Source organism: Cherax quadricarinatus, unplaced genomic scaffold (assembly GCF_038502225.1).
Source record: "Cherax quadricarinatus isolate ZL_2023a unplaced genomic scaffold, ASM3850222v1 Contig4482, whole genome shotgun sequence".
NCBI classification, from domain to species: Eukaryota; Metazoa; Arthropoda; class Malacostraca; order Decapoda; family Parastacidae; genus Cherax; species Cherax quadricarinatus.
Window position 1 is genome coordinate 1 of NW_027199508.1, and position 19,493 is coordinate 19,493.

At 39.2% G+C, this 19,493-nt stretch overlaps 1 protein-coding gene across 1 annotated transcript in view; it reads left to right on the forward strand.

The window, feature by feature from the left end:
• The first annotated feature begins 2,391 nt into the window (after positions 1-2,391).
• LOC128705361 (sorting nexin-2-like) overlaps positions 2,392-19,493 on the forward strand; it is a 28,382-nt gene continuing 11,280 nt past the window's right edge. Inside the window, exons 1-3 of the mRNA XM_070081836.1 lie at positions 2,392-4,020; positions 7,245-7,424; positions 16,427-16,551. Coding sequence (XP_069937937.1) covers positions 16,451-16,551 — 101 coding nt within the window. The 5' untranslated portion in view covers positions 2,392-4,020; positions 7,245-7,424; positions 16,427-16,450. The remainder of the gene's footprint in view (positions 4,021-7,244; positions 7,425-16,426; positions 16,552-19,493) is intronic.

Here is a 19,493-nt window from a genome sequence, read left to right on the forward strand (position 1 = left end):
TTGAGTTGCTGAGGGCACAAAGACTTGTCTAGAATTTTGTTCCGATAAATTACATCTAACTGGTTAATTCACTCTTGAAGTAGGAAGCAGAAGGTTCCCATAACCATGCCCACCTCTAGTGTCTCTTGCTTGATCTTGTTTGTATAAGTAACAAAGACTCATCAGACTCCTCTTGCTTGATTGCTGCATGTTGTACTTCATCCCAACCCCAAACACACACTCCTGTGGTATCTGTTCTCTACCTGCATCAGTCTCATAATTTCATTTTAATAATTATTCACATTGTTTAATATTTTAGTTTTAAGATGAAATATCAGTATTCGTATGGTGTTAATTTATTTATTGTAATAAAGTTCGTCCTTACAGTAGTTCTCTTACACCAGATATATCAGCATTGTCCTGCCTTTTCTGTTAAGTCACTTGAGCCTTGTTAATAAATTTGTACTTTTGTTTATTAAGCATCATTGGTACTAATCATTTTCTCCGATACCATCCGAGGAGGAAAGTTAGCATAGATATCATGAGTGCTGCTGCTTTCAACCTAGGGATGTGATGCTCATTGCTGGTACTGTTCTGAAGTAGTTGTTACATTGTGCCTTTTCACAACACATTTATACATGAATGTGCCTCTTAACTTGCTAGTACAGTACCACTAATAGGTTAAAAAATCTTATACGGTAAGCAGTTATTATTATTATCCATTTATGTACAGACATACTCCTAGACAAGGAAGAGGATGCAGTTAGGTATAATTTTCTGCTTTAGATTTGGTTGTATTGAGCAGCATAAGGTGTGCAATATTGTCATAAATTTGTCATTATGGAAGAATAGGTAACAGACACATTTCTTTTATTGCTTAATTATTGAACCAATTTTAAATGGTCAGTGTTATGCTTTGTAGAGAGTTTTTTTTTTCTTCTTTTTTTCAAATACAGTATATTGTTTCTTAATACAATGCAACAAAATAGTTAGAACCTATAGACTTCTTGACTATAATAAAATGTTTATTTTTTATGTCAAACAATGTAGTTTAAATAAATTAATAAAAAGATAGGCACAAAAGAAAACCAATAATTCTGCAATGCATTTTGGGCAAGAAATGAAAGTACCAAAAATTTAATTACATTTGGAATAATTGGTGTTTCTAATTTTCTTTATGGTATTTAAGACATGAATTTAGTGTGTTTTTTAAGTCAGATCAAAGTCAAATTTTATTTTTAAGAATTGCAGTGTTTTGATTCATTTCTGGGAGTGCATTTTGTTGTGTAATATAATTAAAGCTCTTGTCATGCCTAGCATTTTGGGCAGACTAAAATACTAATACACGTATTTGGATGAGGATTGTAATAAGTAATTTAGGTTTGTGATATAATTCATCATGAATGATTTCTATGTAGTATAATTGATTAGATTAGGGGTTCCCAACCTGGGGTGCATGCACCCCCAGGGGATGTGTGGTGACATTTCAGCTTACTTTTTTGAGTTCAGTAAGTTCACCCGCAGTACTGTACAGCTTCTCACTTTACAATGGAGTTCCATTCCTAAGACCACGTCGTTAAACGAATTCACCGCTAAGTCAGGAGCCCACTATAATGGTAGTGGGTTTGTGTCAACCATCTTTGATATTGTTTTAATGTCACCTTTACACCATTTATAACATTTCTGGTATATTTTTAAATGTTTATGCAGTAGTGTACTGTATATTGAAATAAACAGAATAGAGGAAATCAGCTCTAACATGTATTATTTAGGTGTGCATACTGGTCAGAGAGCCCGTTGTAAGTCCTGGGCGTCGGTAAACGAGCACGTCGCTAAGTGAGGAGAGGCTATATTTGGTTCAATTTGACTTACAAAATTAGAAATTTGACTTTATCTTCAAATGTGATATTACTTTTGTAGGTGGTGCAACATTCATTAAACTTTTTTTTTCCTATGGGTGCAGAACATAAAAAAAGGTTGGGAACCCCTGGATTAGATTAGAGTGGGGAGGTATCGGCTGAATACATTAGTTGTATGTATAAAATGTGACTGATAGTGTAAATGTTTGTCAGTGATATTTTTTAAAATGGTTTTGAAGGAATTGGATCAATTTTTTTTTTAACCCTTCACGTAGGTTGCATCATATTGTGGACAATTTGATTTGTATGGATGATTCAACTCTCATTGATTCATACGTGGGGAGTGTTGGAGGTATATATTGTGTGATGTCCCTGTAATCTATTGCAGCTCTCCAGGAATTGTTGACTCATGGTTAATATTTTTATTGCATGGTCTGTATTTGTAATGTAGATAAGACACTTGTAGAACACTTTCAAATATTTATTGTGGAAACATTTTGCCAGCCATTGGCTTCTTCAGTCCACTGTTTCTCTGCCTTGTACTGAAGAAGTCACTGGCTAGCAAAATATTTCCACAAAGATTTGCAAGTGTTGCAAAAGTGCGGATACTTGGTACTTCCAGGAGGTTCAGCACCTTGAATGTTAAGAGGGAAGGTGGTGGGTGTACTGTTTGGAATCAGGTTAAGTGATTGCTCCCAAGGCAGATTTTTATTGGATTGTGTGTTGGTTTTATATGATTTGTTATTGTAGTTCCCCCTTGCACATATGGTGTACCAAAGATGAGGTAAAGGTTGATTATAGTAGTACAGAGTAAGTAGTGTTAACTGTGGTACATAATGTATTCTGGAAAAAGTGCCCACTGTTTTGGAAACTTTTTTTTAGTTATGTGTTATTTTGTTTAAGTTTATTTGCTGTCAGATTAGAGCCAAGAATTTTTCTTCAGCTTGTCTTTTTAAATATCTAAGTACTAGTAGGTTGGTAGACAGCAGCCGCCCAGGGAGGTACTAACATCCTGCTTAGTGAGTGAAAACGAAAGCCTGTAATTGTTTTACATGATGGTAGGATTGCTGGTGCTTTTTTTCTTTCTCATAAACATGCAAGATTTCAGGTATGTCTTCTTATGTACATCTACTTAAACTTTGGTCACACTACACATGCATGTACAAGCATATATATACACGCACACCTCTGGGTTTTCTTCTCTCTCCTTATTAGTTCTTGTTCTTATTTCCTCTTATCTCCACGAGGAAGTGGAACAGAATTCTTTCTCCGTAAGCCATGCGTGTCATAAGAGTCGACTAAAATGATGGGAGCAAGGGGCTAGTAACCCCTTCTCCTGTATACATTATTAAAGTTAAAAAGACAAACTTTCGTTTTTCTTTTTAGGCCACCTTACCTCGGTGGGAAACGGCCGATTTGTTGAAAGAAGAATTCTTTAAATGTGTGTGTTATTGAACTTCATGTCTAGTTGCATATTGTTAGCTCAGTTCCCTAACATTATATAGCAAGTCTTATCAGTGTGTGTTATTTTGTCAATCCCAGTCTATACCCTTTTTAGTTCAACATTGGCTGTGTTGAGGTCAACAATGTTCTTCATCTAGAGTTAGTAGAAGTGGTAGCTCAGATAGTTTCTGGTTGTCAGACTTTATGTTAAGGTATAGTTTCAACAGTGATGTATGCCAGTGTACATTTTCTCAAGGACTGGTGAAAGTCTTTTGGTCCAAGGATTTTGAACTACTCTCCCCTTCCTCTGTTCAAACTTGATTACCTCCCATTCTGCAGGTCCTGTATGGTCCTCATGGGTTTAGTGCTTCCCCATGAATATAACAATTGATTGCATAAATCAAGAAGCTTGGACACAGTGAGTTCTACTCTTGTACTTAAAAATCGTTTTTTGTTTCAGAATGCATCTTTCAGACATCATAGTTTAAACTAGGAACTTTGTACGAGTTATACAGGCTACTTTAGACGATGACTGATGTCTGCTTAAGGTCATAAATTTAAGGTCACAAAAATTTCTAAGCTGTAAAACTTAGTTACCCCTATGATTGGTAGATTTTGACCAAATAAGGTCTCCCTTTTGTCAATATAATTTTTGTCTTGCCAGGAGGTGTCACTAGAGGAGGAACCAGATGGGGTATTGTTTGACAGTGCCTCCACACCTAAGTTACAGCTTAACCAGGTTTGTAAAGATGATCCTTCCACTCTTGCTCAGTGTTCTCTTTACACCCCCTCTGGAGTTTACAAATTATCTGAAGTATGGAAAAAACAATTAGATATGTATAGATATACAAATGCAGACAGGCAATCTTAGCGATGCAAGACAAGACATGGGGGATGGAAATCTTCAGCTCAGTTACTTTCACAAGTCTCCATGCATCATCAGGAGCTATACAATGTTGCAAGAGTAGCAATAAGAAGAATGAGGGAAAGTTTTCTCATAGTAGGGTGACAACAGCCAGCTGGCTGTTGTCACCACACTACCTTACTCTGAAAACTTTCAATCATTCCTCATGTTACTACTCTTGCAACATTACATAGCTCCTGATGATGCATGGAGACTTGTGAAAGTAACTGAGCTGAAGATTTCCACCCCTCATGGCTTGTCTTGCATTGTATAGATAAATATATAGGTGGGTGATATGCTGAAGGTCAGTATAGTGGAACCTCGGTTTTCATATGCTCTGGTTTGTATGTAAAACTTTAGTTATTCTCTATAAAATGTATTTTTTGTTAATATTTTTGAGTGTCTGGAATGAATTAATTGGATTTACATTATTTCTCATGGGAAATATTGCTTCAGTTTTCATGCGATTCGGGTTTTCGTCAGACTTGTTTTTGAACAGATTAATCACAAAAACCGAGATTCCACTGTAATAGAATTAATGCTTATTAAAAGAGGAGCTTTAATCAGTGCATTTAAGTTAATTTTTTTGTTTGAAAGATATCCCCCCCCCCCTAAAAAAAAAAAGTTATTGGGAAGTCAGTTGTGTCCAACATTTTATAAAACGTGTACAATCAGACACCAGGATGAATTGGAAAATGTTTGTCCTGGGACATTGAGGAAGGTCGTGTATGTTTTTTAAAAAACTTATCAGTATACAGTGGACCCCCGCTTAACAATCACCTCCTAATTTGACCAATTATGTAAGTATATTTATATAAGTGCGTTTGTACGTGTATGTTTGGGGGTCTGAAATGGACTAATCTACTTCACAATATTCCTTATGGGAACAAATTCGGTCAGTACTGGCACCTGAACATACTTCTGGAATGAAAAAATATCGTTTATCGGGGGTCCACTGTATATTACCCAGGTTTATGCCATAAGTGTTTACTAGGCAGCTGGTGAGTCACTCTTCTTCCCTCCCACACCCACTTTCCTGTAACCACAAACTTCTGCTGAACACACTTAACACTACATTCTTAAATAGAACCCAGATCTCTTCAACCTCATTGCCTATACTCTTACTAGCTCATGTTTCTTCCAATACTTGTTTATATCTTACCCTAACTGCCTCTTCCTTTAGTTTATAAACTTCACCTCTCTCTCACTTGCTGATTCCATTCTCCTTGTATCTCATCTTACCTTACCAAGAATGGGTATAATTGAAAACTGCTGTATTAGCGAAACACTGTAAAGTGAAGTGCTGTAAAGCAGGGCCTGCATGAAATGAGAAATGGAAAGTTCAGAGACTTTTGAAATTCAGGAGGTGATGTGTGAAGGAGGTCATGCTGAGAGGATAGCATGTGGAAAGGTATCCTGGACTGCTATCAAGGTGTGATTTGAAAGAAGAGGAAATACAAGCCACTGGTTAGAGGAGGTGAAAGCAAGGTCAAGTCAGGTGGGGTGAAAGTCTCAGGGTGGGGTCAGGTGGGGTGAAAAACAGTCGGGTCATGTCATGTAACTTGTGTTCTTAGAAATTAGAGCAACATCCCCCAGTGAAAAGCAGGGGTGCCATGAGCACACTTAGAGAAAACAGTTACTGTCTGGGTCCTAAGACTCTTCAACAGCCTCCCACAATTCATAAGGGGAATTAAGAATAGACCCCTGGTTGCCTTCAGGAGGGAACCGGACAGTTAGTACCTAATCAGCTAGGCTGTGGTTCGTACGTTAGATTGCGTGTGGCCAGCAGTAACAGCCTGGTGGATCATGCCTGGTCAAGGACTGGCCACGGGGACATCGACCCTCGGAACAATCTCCAGGATAATTGGGAAAGGCAAGAATTGACAGAAATAAAGTTGGGACTGAAATATTGTCTTAACTTTCCTCATCAAATTGTTGGTTATTTGTGAATTGTCCAAGCCACAGTACTTTTCTTTTTTCCAGCAGTTTCCTACGTGAGCTTAGGATTTCTATGGGTGACTGAAATATAGTGTATGAGGTGCTATCAAAAAGTTCCCGGAATCAAATTTCCGTATGCTTCCTGACTGAAATAGTATAGTAGTGCTGCAGATCATGCTGTACAGTACACTCCTGTGTGATGTAGCATGGTGAGTTTGTGTGGGCTGTCATTCCAATAAGGTTAGACTATCTTTATAATGTCAGTGTGTTGCCACTTTTTTGCACAGCAGAATGGAATCTTTGAAAGAACAGTGTGTTTGTGTGTGAAATTCTGTTTCAAGCTCAGTAAAACAGGTAGCAAAACTTGCAAAAATCTTCAAGCATTATGGGATGAGGGAAAGGGTCAAACACAGTGTTTTGAATGGTTTTCTTGATTCAAAGCAGGACAAATGTCAGAGGATGAACACACTGGTCATCCATCAATATTAAAAACAAATGCCAACATTGAAAAAGTGTGGAAGTTTATTCAAGAAGATTCTTGTCAAAGTATCCAAGACAATGTGATTGCTGTGGGAATTTTTTTACAATTCATGTCAAAGCATTTTGACTGAAAATTTGAACATGAGGCAAGTAGCTGTGAAAATTGTTCTCTGCTGCTTGACTCTGGACCAACGTTTTCTGGCCAAAAACATGGTCTTTCCCCACACTTCCTACTTCACAAATTAGCCCCCTGTGACTTCTTTCTCTTCCCCAAAATAAAAATGGCACTCAAGAGGGCAGTGTTTTAACAATGTGGAGGAAATTCAAGCAAAAATCATAGGCCATGCTTCATGATGGTAAGAAAGGTTCCAGAAATGTTTAGAGAAGTGGCAGAGGCACTGGGATCAGTGTATAGCCTTTCAAGGAGAGTACTTCCAGGGAGACGACTGTGCATTTTTTTCATGGCAGTCCAGGAACTTCTTTATTATATCTTGTATATAATAGGGTAAAGGAAGACTACTGTAATAAATCTGATGTTACTTTGCTTTGCAGTGGAGGAATTATACATAATTGTAATTACTAGCTACACCATATAAAAATGTTGTGTTAAGGGTCACAGTATCTTAATACATTTCCTACAGGATCCTACTGAGCACTCATTGCCAGCCTCCAGTATTTTGCCACCTGTGGGTGCTCCATTAACCCCTCCAGTGGTTCCAGTCACACCAACAACCACACCAAATCTTACTCCAAGCATTACTCCGGCAGCTCCTACTCCTGTAACACCAGTGACTGTGTCCTCCAGACCATCATCTGATCAGGTAATAATTCTGCAGATTCACAAACTAGTTATTATGGTATTCAGTTTTGTGAGACTTGCTTGCCTCTACTTCCACAACAGGGTTGGTTTTAGGTAAACCATCTCACGCTTATAAATTCAGTGTCTTACGTCTATTCACCAGTCTAGGGATTTGGTAAATAAAAAAATGTAAAATGCACCTATATTTAATCAGCAGTCATCCAGAAAGCACGTGTGAATGTGTTAGGTAGGAGTGAGTAGAGACAAGTGGTTTTTATGAAATGATGTGCTGTTGGAGTGTGAGCAAAGTAACATTTATGAAAGGATTCAGGAGAATTGGTTAGCCAGATTTGAGTCGTGGAGGTGGGAAGTACAGTACCTGCACTCTGAAAGAGGGGTGGGGATGTTTGATGTTTTGAACTGTAGTATTGGTGCCCCCTCTGGCAAGACAGTGATGGAGTGTGATGGTGAACGTGTCTCTTCTTTTTTTAGGTCACCCTACCTGGTTACAAATTTGTCCTGTATGTCAAGTGTAAGCTACTCAACATACATATTATAATTTTTCCAAGTCCAACATTGGACTAATAATATAAAAGATATTCTTCTGTCACTGAGGCAGGGTTACCCAGAAAGAAAAACAAAAGTTTCTCTTTTTAACTTTAGTAATGTATACAGGAGAAGGGGTTACTAGCCCCTTGCTCCTGGCATTTTAGTTGCCTCTTACGACACGCATGGCTTACGGAGGAAGAATTCTGTTCCACTTCCCCATGGAGATAAGAAGAAGTAAACAAGAACAAGAACTAGTAAGAAAAATAAAAGAGAACCCAGAGGGGTGTGTATATATATGCTTGTTGATAAATTAGACACATGTGCAACTCTTGGGTATCTTTATTAAGGAAACGTTTCACCACACAGTGGCTTCATCAGTCCATAAACAGGAAAAACTTGAACAGGAGGAGAATGAGGTAATCAGTCCCTCAACCTTGAGCCGATGTGGTCAGTCCATCAATCTTGAATAGAATACGGCATATGAGCGGAGAAGCAGCTTATAAACCGTAGGCAGGAGAGGTGCAGCAGTCGTAGGTGGTGTCACATTGGCCCAGTGTGGAAGTAGGTCGTGCCCAAGGGTTAGGCAAGCGAAGAATTCCCAAGTATTAAGATCCCAAGAAGTTGCAGTGTCTGACAGGATTGTAGATGAATGGTTCACAGAACCGACACGGTTTATAAGCTGCTGCTCCTCTCATATGCCGTATTCTGTTCAAGATTGATGGACTGACCACATCGACTCAAGGTTGAGGGACTGATTACCTCATTCCCCTCCTGTTCTTCAAGTTTCTCCTGTGTATGGACTGATGAAGCCACTGTATGGCAAAACGTTTCCTTAATAAAGATACCCAAGAGTTGCACATGTGTCTAATTTATCAATGTGTCGGTTCTGTGAACCAGCAAGACATGTACAGTGGAACCTAAAATTTCGAACATATCACTTATCAAACTCTTCGAAAATCGACTGCTTTTTTCGAACCAACTTTGTCCCTATTATCGAACTCGCCCCTATTTTTGAACCACCGGGTACCGGACCTGTCGGCCAGCCCACTCTGTCTGTGTCCCCGCGTAGGCGCCTTGAGCCAGTTTGGCTTTGTTGATGCTTGAGTGAACACTAACCTGTGCTCTCATTCAAACAGTTTACGATTAATTCATTGTGTTTAGTGCTTGTGGGACTGTGAAATAAGGTACCATGGGCCCAAAGAAACTTGCTAGTGGTACCCCTGTGGTAAAGAAAGTGAGAAACACCATAGATGTGAAGAAGGAAATAATACAGAAGTATGAGAATGGTGTGAAACTTGTTGAGCTTGCCAGGACGTATGGGAAAAACAAGTCGACCATCACTTCTATCCTGGTAAAGAAAGAACAAATCAAGGAAGCTGATGTTACAAAAGGTGTTAATATGCTAACCAAAAAAAGATCACAGACAGTTGATCAGGTTGAGTTGCTGTTGCTGGTGTGGATCAAGGATAAAGAGATGGCAGGTGATAGTGTTTCAGAGATGATTTTATGTGAAAAGTTCAGTGACAAAACCATGTCCCATTTTAGAGAAATCTTAGAGGTGCCAGAAACAGAGGACTGTGGACAGTTACTTTGTAAGACAGGGGTCCAGTGACTGAAGCTGGTCCTAGTGGCATTAAAAGACAGAGAAGGGAAGTAACCCCAGAGAGGGCTTTGATACCTAAAGTCCTTATGGAGGGGGATTTCCCTTCCAAACACTAACCCCAACTCCCTCTCTCCTCCTTATCTTCCAGATGCCATCACCAATCTTCAATAAAGGCGAGTAAAAATGTTACTTTATATGTTTTTTTTTTATTATCACACCGGCCGATTCCCACCAAGGCAGGGTGGCCCGAAAAAGAAAAACTTTCACCATCATTCACTCCATCACTGTCTTGCCAGAAGGGTGCTTTACACTACAGTTTTTAAACTGCAACATTAACACCCCTCCTTCAGAGTGCAGGCACTGTACTTCCCATCTCCAGAACTCAAGTCCGGCCTGCCGGTTTCCCTGAATCCCTTCATAAATGTTACTTTGCTCACACTCCAACAGCACGTCAAGTATTAAAAACCATTTGTCTCCATTCACTCCTATCAAACACGCTCACGCATGCCTGCTGGAAGTCCAAGCCCCTCGCACACAAAACCTCCTTTACCCCCTCCCTCCAACCCTTCCTAGGCCGACCCCTACCCCGCCTTCCTTCCACTACAGACTGATACACTCTTGAAGTCATTCTGTTTCGCTCCATTCTCTCTACATGTCCGAACCACCTCAACAACCCTTCCTCAGCCCTCTGGACAACAGTTTTGGTAATCCCGCACCTCCTCCTAACTTCCAAACTACGAATTCTCTGCATTATATTCACACCACACATTGCCCTCAGACATGACATCTCCACTGCCTCCAGCCTTCTCCTCGCTGCAACATTCATCACCCACGCTTCACACCCATATAAGAGCGTTGGTAAAACTATACTCTCATACATTCCCCTCTTTGCCTCCAAGGACAAAGTTCTTTGTCTCCACAGACTCCTAAGTGCACCACTCACTCTTTTTCCCTCATCAATTCTATGATTCACCTCATCTTTCATAGACCCATCCGCTGACACGTCCACTCCCAAATATCTGAATACGTTCACCTCCTCCATACTCTCTCCCTCCAATCTGATATTCAATCTTTCATCACCTAATCTTTTTGTTATCCTCATAACCTTACTCTTTCCTGTATTCACCTTTAATTTTCTTCTTTTGCACACCCTACCAAATTCATCCACCAATCTCTGCAACTTCTCTTCAGAATCTCCCAAGAGCACAGTGTCATCAGCAAAGAGCAGCTGTGACAACTCCCACTTTGTGTGTGATTCTTTATCTTTTAACTCCACGCCTCTTGCCAAGACCCTCGCATTTACTTCTCTTACAACCCCATCTATAAATATATTAAACAACTATAATTAATCTCTATAAAATGTATTTTTTTGTGAATATTTTTGGGTTTCTGGAATGGATTAATTGTATTTCTATTATTTCTTAAGGGAAATATTGCTTCACTCTTCAGACTTTTCAAATTTAGAACTAGCTCCTGGAACGGATTAAGTTCGAAATTTGAGGTTCCACTGTATCACAAAAAATCTTAAGACTCATGCAAGTAGCAAGATGTGCAACTTGCTAGGGAATGACCCCAGATACAGTGCATATATGTGCAGATTTCATCTAGTCAAAGACAGACCATAAAATAGTGTGTGGACACCTACAAGACCAATAGAGATGAAGTCCACTCGATTGTTAGATAGGTAGAGTCCACAAAGTGGGCAAATGCTAATTCCACTTCTTGCTTAGTATGCAGACAATGAAGAAATGCAGAAATAATCCACTATACTAAACAGGTAAAGGCTAGAATTGCCCAAATGAATCAGTCCTAAGACAGTATACTCCACTTAAGCATACAGTCTCACGTCCACACACAACGGGTGCATTAAAAGTCTAGTCCCAAACTGCTCCTTAGTGACTACATCTCAAGAGTTAAAAAAGCTTTGGCTTAGCTCATGGGCATCTTCCACTACTCACTAGTATGGTACTATAAATACAATTTAAGCCCATCATATGATTTTATGAAAATACTAAATATGGAGAAAGTAGTATGGATTAGTACAACAAAGGGCTAGGGACATTATTGCATACACAAATAACCCGCACATAAGAGAGAGAAGCTTACGACGACGTTTCAGTCCGACTTGGACCATTGACAAAGTCAATATCTCTTGTTACAATAACTGTCCTAGCCTTAAACATTAATAATTCAATATGAAACAGACAAAAGTCATGTAATGTACAGATGTATGTTAAAAGTTTATAGCAGAACATTGTTTATTCAAATTAATACGAAGAGATCCCCAAATTATGAAGGAGATGCTCTCCCAAAAGTTAACAACTTGAGTGTTTGAATCTATTCCTCCCCCTCCCATTCTCTAGATTTGTTATAATCAGAGATGTGTTCCCAAACTATAATATTCTGTATCTGACTTTAATGGCAAATTATATAAAAACAACAGTATTGTGCTGTGGCCATAAATTTGTTGTAAATGCTGTTTAAGGGTAAATATAATACTACCCTCTGCTCCTTATTTAAATTGCCATATGCAATGCCAAGTTGCCTTGGATACCCTGAAAAAAGTAAGAATAAACCTGAAGATACTGTAGCCTTGAATCTCAAACTGTTGAGTAGACTAAACAAATAAGCAAATTTATTTTTATAAAGTGAAGTATTAGGTAGTAGGTTGGTAGACAGCAACCGCCCAGGGAGGTACTACCGTCCTGCCAAGTGAGTGTAAAACGAAAGCCTTTAATTGTTTTACATGATGGTAGGATTGCTGATGTCCTTTTTTTCTGTCTCATAAACATGCAAGATTTCAGGTATGTCTTGCTACTTCTTACACTTAGGTCATACTACACATACATATACAAGCATATATATACACACCCCTCTGGGTTTTCTGCTATTTTCTTTCTAGTTCTTGTTTATTTCCTCTTATCTCCATTGGGAAGTGGAACAGAATTCTTCCTCCATAAGTCATGCATGTTGTAAGAGGCGACTAAAATGCCGGGGGCAAGGAGCTAGTAACCCCATCTCTTATATAAATTACTAAATTTAAAAAGAGAAACTTTCGTTTTTCTTTTTTGGGCCACCCTGTCTGGGTGGGATACGGCCGGTTTGTTGAAAAAAAAAGTTTGAACAAGTCGGCCGTCTCCCACCAAGGCAGGGTGACCCAAAAAGAAAATACTTTCATCATTCAACACTTTCACCTCACTCACACATAATCACTGTTTTTGCAGAGGTGCTCAGAACACAACAGTTTAGAAGCATATACGTAAAAAGATACACAATATATCCCTCCAAACTGCCAATATCCCGAACCCCTCCTTTAGAGTGCAGGCATTGTACTTCCCATTTCTAGGACTCAAGTCCGGCTATATAAAAATAACCGGTTTCCCTGAATCCCTTCACTAAATATTACCCTATTCATACTCCAACAGATTGTCAGGTCCCAAATACCATTCGTCTCCATTCACTCCTATCGAACACGCTCATGCACGCCTGCTTACCCCCTCCCTCCAACCTTTTCGAGGATGACCCCTACTCTGCCTTCCTTCCCCTACAGATTTATATGCTCTCCATGTCATTCTACTTTGATCCATTCTCTCTAAATGACCAAACCACCTAAACAACCCCTCTTCAGCACTCTGTATAGTAATTTAACCCTTAAATGGTCCAAAGAGATTGATGTTCAAATTCGTAGTGCTACAAAAGTAGATCTACTTTTTTTTACATATTTTCAAATATAACAAAAAAAAAATGTAGATAAAAGTTTTTTTTTACACGTTTTCAAATGTAAAACAAAAAAGATCTACATTTTTTTTACATACTTTCGGATGTTGAAAAAACGTATATATACGTTTGGACCATTTAAGGGTTAATAACTCCACTCCTCCTAATTTCCGCACTGTGAGTTCTCTGCATAATATTTACGCCACACATTGCCTTCCCTTAGACAGGATATCTCCACTGCCTCCAGCTGCCTCCTTGCTGCAGCATTTATAACCCAAGCTCCATACCCATAAAAGAATGTTTGTACCACTATACCTCTCGTACATTCCCTTCTTATCCTCCATGGATAATGTTTTTGTCTCCAGATACCTCACTGCACAACTTGCCTTTTTTCCTTCATCAGTTCAATGGTTAACCTCATCCTTCATAAACCCATCCGCTGACAAGTCAACTCCCAAATATCTGAAAACATTTACTTCTTCCATACTCCCTCACTCCAATGTGATGTCCAATTTTTCTTTATCCAAATCGTTTGATACCCTCATCACCTTACTCTTATCTATGTTCACTTTCAACTTTCTACCTTTACACACACTCCCAAACTCGTCCAGTAACCTTTGCAACTTTTGTTTTAGAATACCCCAAAAGCACAGTATCAGCAGCAAAAATTAACTATCAACTCCCATTTTGTATTTGATTCCCCATAATTTACTCTCACCCCTCTCCCCAACACCCTAGCATTTACTTCTTGTACAACCCCATCTATAACTATGTTAAACAACTATGGTGACATTACACATCCATGTCTAAGACCTACTTTTACTGGGAAGTAGTCTCCCTCTCTTCTACACACCTTAACCTGAGCCTCACTATCCTCATAAAAACACTCTACAGCATTTAGTAACTTACTGTTCTGTACACTTTAAATGTCTGTCACATTGCTCCCCTATCCACCCTATCATATGCCTTTTCTAAACTCATAAATGCAATGAAAACTTCCCTACCTTTATCTAAATACTGTTCACATATATGATTCAAAGTAAACACTTGATCTTCACATCCCCCTACCCATTCTAAAGCCTCATTGCTCATCTGCAATCCTGCTCTCTGTCTTACCTATCATTCTTTCAATAATAACCCTACCATACACATTACCTGGTATACTCAGTAAACTTATTTCCCAATAATTTTTACAACCTCTTTTGTCTCCCTTCCCTTTGTATAAAGGAACTATACATGCTCTCAGACAATCCTTAGGTACCTTCCCCTCTTTCATACATTTATTAAACAAAAATGCCAACCACTACATCACTATATCCCCACTCCTTTTAACATTTGTCTTAATCCTCTCAGTTCCAGCTGCTTTACCCCCTTTCATTCTATGTAATGCCTCTTGCACCTCCCCACACTTGCATCCTTCTCTTCTTCATTCCTAAAAGATGTTATACCTCCCTGGCCAGTGCATGAAATTACTGCCTCCCTGTCTTCATCGACATTTAAAAATTCCTCAGTATTCCCGCCATCTACCCTATACCTCCAGCTCCCCATCTACTAGCTCCCCTACTCTGTTTTTAACTGACAAATCCATTCGTTCCAGCAAAATTTCTTGACAGTGCCCTTCCCACACTCTATCATTTGCTCTCCTTTTGCACTCTAACCACTCTCTTCACCTTTTTCATGCTCCATATACTCTGCCCTTCTTATATCACTTTTGCTTTATAAAAACCTCTCATAAGTTAACTTTTTCTTTTATCATACCCTTTACCTCATCATTCCACCGGTCACACTTCTTTCCTCCTGCACCCACCTTCCTGCAGCCATAAACTTCTGCCTCACATTCTAATACTGCATTTTTAAAGCTCCCTCTTCACAACCTGGCCCTCTCCCCCAACCACTACCCATACTTGCACAAACTCACCTTTCTGCCAATAGTTGCTTATCTCACTCTAACTTCCTCCTCCCTTAGGTTGTAAACTTTCACCTCTCTCTTACTTTTTGCCATTTTCCTTTTGTCCCATCTACTTAATCTAACTGTAAAAAGAAAAACTGTCATCATCGTTCACTCCATCACTGTCTTGCCAGAGACGTGCTTACACTACAGTTATAAAACTGCAACATTAACACTGATATATCTGTTGTCTCTATAAACATGTACATCCTGAAGCCTACCCATCAACCTTTTATCCACCAATACATAATCTAACAACCTGCTTTCATTACGTGCTGTATCATATCTTGTATACTTATTTATACATTGATACATCATACTTAATTAAATATCAATATCTAACTAGAGTTTAGGCCACATATACAGTACATGTAGTAGGTACAGTGGTACCCATAGTTTCGTACAGCTCCCAACTCAAACAGTTATGTAAGTGTATTACTGTAAGTGCTTTTGTAAGAGTGTTTTTGGGGGTCTGAAACGGACTAATCTAATTTACATCATTCCTCATGGGAACAAATTTGTTTGGTAACGGCACTCAAACAGCCTTCTAGAACGAATTATGGCCTAAACTTGGGCTACCATTGTACTTCTTAACTATATTTTTGAAGCATGTGGCTCTAGGGTGACTTTTTATATCTTTTGGAAGGAGTTCCAAATTTTAGGGTCCTTTATTTGCATGGATTTTCTTCGTATGTGTCGAGTTGAACACATGGTATATCAGAAACTTGACATATTTTCTGGCATATAAGGTGCCCCTTTTCCCACAAAAAATCTTGGAAAATCATCCTGCGCTTTATATACTTAAGGTCAGGGTCAAGGGTAGGCTTTGTGTTACACTTTAACATAAAATAAGAGGGTCATTAACCCTTGAATGTGATTACTGATTTACAGTTGTGCGCCTTACATGCCAGAATATACTGTTTTGTGTATGGTCTGTATTCTGCTGCAGCTCAATGAAGAGTCGGAGCACTGGGTTGAAGGTCATTCCAAGTGTCTTGTGTATATATATATATAGAATGCACTGTGTGCTTTAATATTTACATTTCTAGTAGAATCTGTGGGAACTAATCGCATCATTCTGATGAACTTTTCAGCAATCTACGAAGATATAAACCTCCACAGCCTCCCTCGGATCATTGTTTTCTTGTAATCTCTGCTGGAATGATATAATTATCAAATGGTAACTTTAGTGTTCTTTTCATTTCAGTTGGAAAGTGAGAGTGGTGATGATATGATACAAATCACAGTATCTGATCCTCAAAAAATTGGTGAAGGAATGAGCTCTTACATGGCATACAAGGTCACTACCAAGACCAATATTTCATACTTTAGGTGAGTCTTAGCACTAATGATTTAGTTTTAGTTTTTTTTTTTTATTGTTACTAACATATCAGGCATTTCCTACTGAGGCAGGGGGACTCCAATAAAGAAGAAACATTCATCATCACTCCATCACTGTCTTGCCAGAGGTATGCTGATATTACAGTTAAAAAACTGCATCATATCTCCAGCCCTCCTTCAGAATGCAGGCACTGTACTTAATCTTATTATTCCTACTTACACTAAGGTTACACTACACTTGCATGTACAAGCATATATATACACACCCCTCTTGGTTTTCTTCTATATTCTTACTAGTTCTTGTTCTTATTTTATCTTATCACAATGGGGAAGTGGAACAGTTGTTCCTCTGTAAGCCATGTGTGTCGTAAGAGTCAACTAATGTGCTGGGAGCAAGGGGCTAGTACCCCCTTCTTCTCTACAATTTTTTTTTTTTTTTTTTTTTTAAACAAGTTGGCCGTCTCCCACTGAGGCAGAGTGACCCAAAAAAGAAAGAAAATCCCCAAAAAGAAAATACTTTCATCATCATTCAACACTTTCACCTCACTCACACATAATCACAGTTTTTGCAGAGGTGCTCAGAACACAACAGCTTAGAAGCATATACCTATAAAGATGCACAAACATATCCCTCCAAACTGCTAATATCCCGAACCCCTCCTTTAGAGTGCAGGCATTGTACTTCCCATTTCCAGGACTCAAGTCCAGTTATATAAAAATAACCGTTTTCCCTGAATCCTTCACTAAATATTACCCTGCTCACACTCCAACAGATCGTCAGGTCCCAAATACCATTCGTCTCCATTCACTCCTATCTAACACACTCATGCACGCTTGCTGGAAGTCCAAGCCCCTCGCCCACAAAACCTCCTTTACCCCCTCCCTCCAACCTTTTCGAGGATGACCCCTACCCCGCCTTCCTTCCCCTACAGATTTATACGCTCTCCATGTCATTCAGCTTTGATCCATTCTCTCTAAATGACCAAACCACCTCAACAACCCCTCTGCAGCCCTCTGACTAATACTTTTATTAATTCCACACCTTCTCCTAATTTCCACACTCCGAATTTTCTGCATAATATTTACACCACACATTGCCCTTAGACAGGACATCTCCACTGCCTCCAACCGCCTCCTCGCTGCTGCATTCACAACCCAAGCTTCACACCCATATAAGAGTGTTGGTACTACTATACTTTCATACATTCCTTTCTTTGCCTCCATAGATAGCATTTTTTTGTCTCCACATATACCTCAATGCACCACTCACCTTTTTTCCCTCATCAATTCTGTGATTAACCTCATCCTTCATAAATTCATCCGCCAACATGTCAACTCTCAAGTATCTGAAAACATTCACTTCTTCTATACTCCTCCTCCCCAATTTGATATCCAATTTTTCATAATCTAAATCATTTGATATCCTCATCACCTTACTCTTTTCTATGTTCACTTTCGACTTTCTACCTTTACACACACTCCCAAACTCATCCACTAACCTTTGCAATTTTTCTTCAGAATCTCCCATGAGCACAGCATCAGCAAAAAGAAGCTGTGTCAATTCCCATTTTGTAGTTGATTCCCCATAATTTAATGCCACCCCTCTCCCGAACACCCTAGCATTTACTTCTTTTACAATTCCATCTATAAATATATTAAACAACCATGGTGACATTACACATCCCTGTCTAAGACCTACTTTTACTGGGAATTAGTCTCCTACACACCCTAACCTGAGCCTCACTATCCTCATAAAAACTCTACAGCATTTAGTAACTTACCACCTATTCCATATACTTGCAACATCTGCCACATAGCTCCCCTATCCACTCTTATCATATGCCTTTTCTAAATCCATAAATGCAATAAAAACTACTTCTACCTTTATCTAAATACTGTTCACATATATGCCTTAATGTAAACACTTGATCTACACATCCTCTACCCACTCTGAAACCTCCTTGCTCATCTGCAATCCTACATTCTGTCTTACCTCTAATTCTTTCAATTATAACCCTACCGTACACTACCTGGTATACTCGGTAAGCTTATTCCTCTATAATTTTTACAATCTCTTTTGTCTCCCTTCCTTTTACATAAAGGGACTATACATGCTATCTGCCAATCCCTAGGTACCTTCCCCTCTTTCATACATTCATTAAACAAAAGTACCAACCACTCCAACACTATATCCTCCCCTGCTTTTAACATAACTGTCATGATCCCATCAGTTTCAGCTGCTTTACCCCCTTTCATTCTACGTAATGCCTCACGTACCTCCCCCACACTCGCATCCTGTTCTTCTTCACTCCTAAAAGTTGGTATACCTCCCTGGTCAGTGCATGAAATTACCGCTTCCCTTTCTTTGTCGACATTTAAAAGTTCCTCAAAATATTCTCGCCATCTACCCAAAACCTCCATCTCCCCATCTACTAACTCCCGTACTCTGTTTTTAACTGACAAATCCATTCGTTCTCTAGGCTTTCTTAACTTGTTTAACTCCAGATTTTTTTTCTTATTTTCATTAAAATTTCTTGACAGTGCCTCTCCCACTCTATCATCTGCTCTCCTTTTGCACTCTTACCACTCTCTTCACCTTTCTTTTACTCTCCATATACTCTACTCTTCTTATAACACTTCTGCTTTGTAAAAACCTCTCATAAGCTACCGTTTTCTCTCTTATCACACCCTTTACTTCATCATTCCACCAATCACTCCTCATTCCTCCTGCACCCACTCTCCTATAACCACAAACTCCTGCCCCACATTCTAATACTGCATTTTTAAAACTCGTCCAACCCTCTTCAACCCCCCACCCCCCTACTCATACATGCACCAGCCCACCTTTCAGCCAATAGTTGCTTATCTCACCTGAACTTCCTCCTCCCTTAGTTTATACACTTTCACCTCCCTCTTGCTTGCTGTTGCCATTT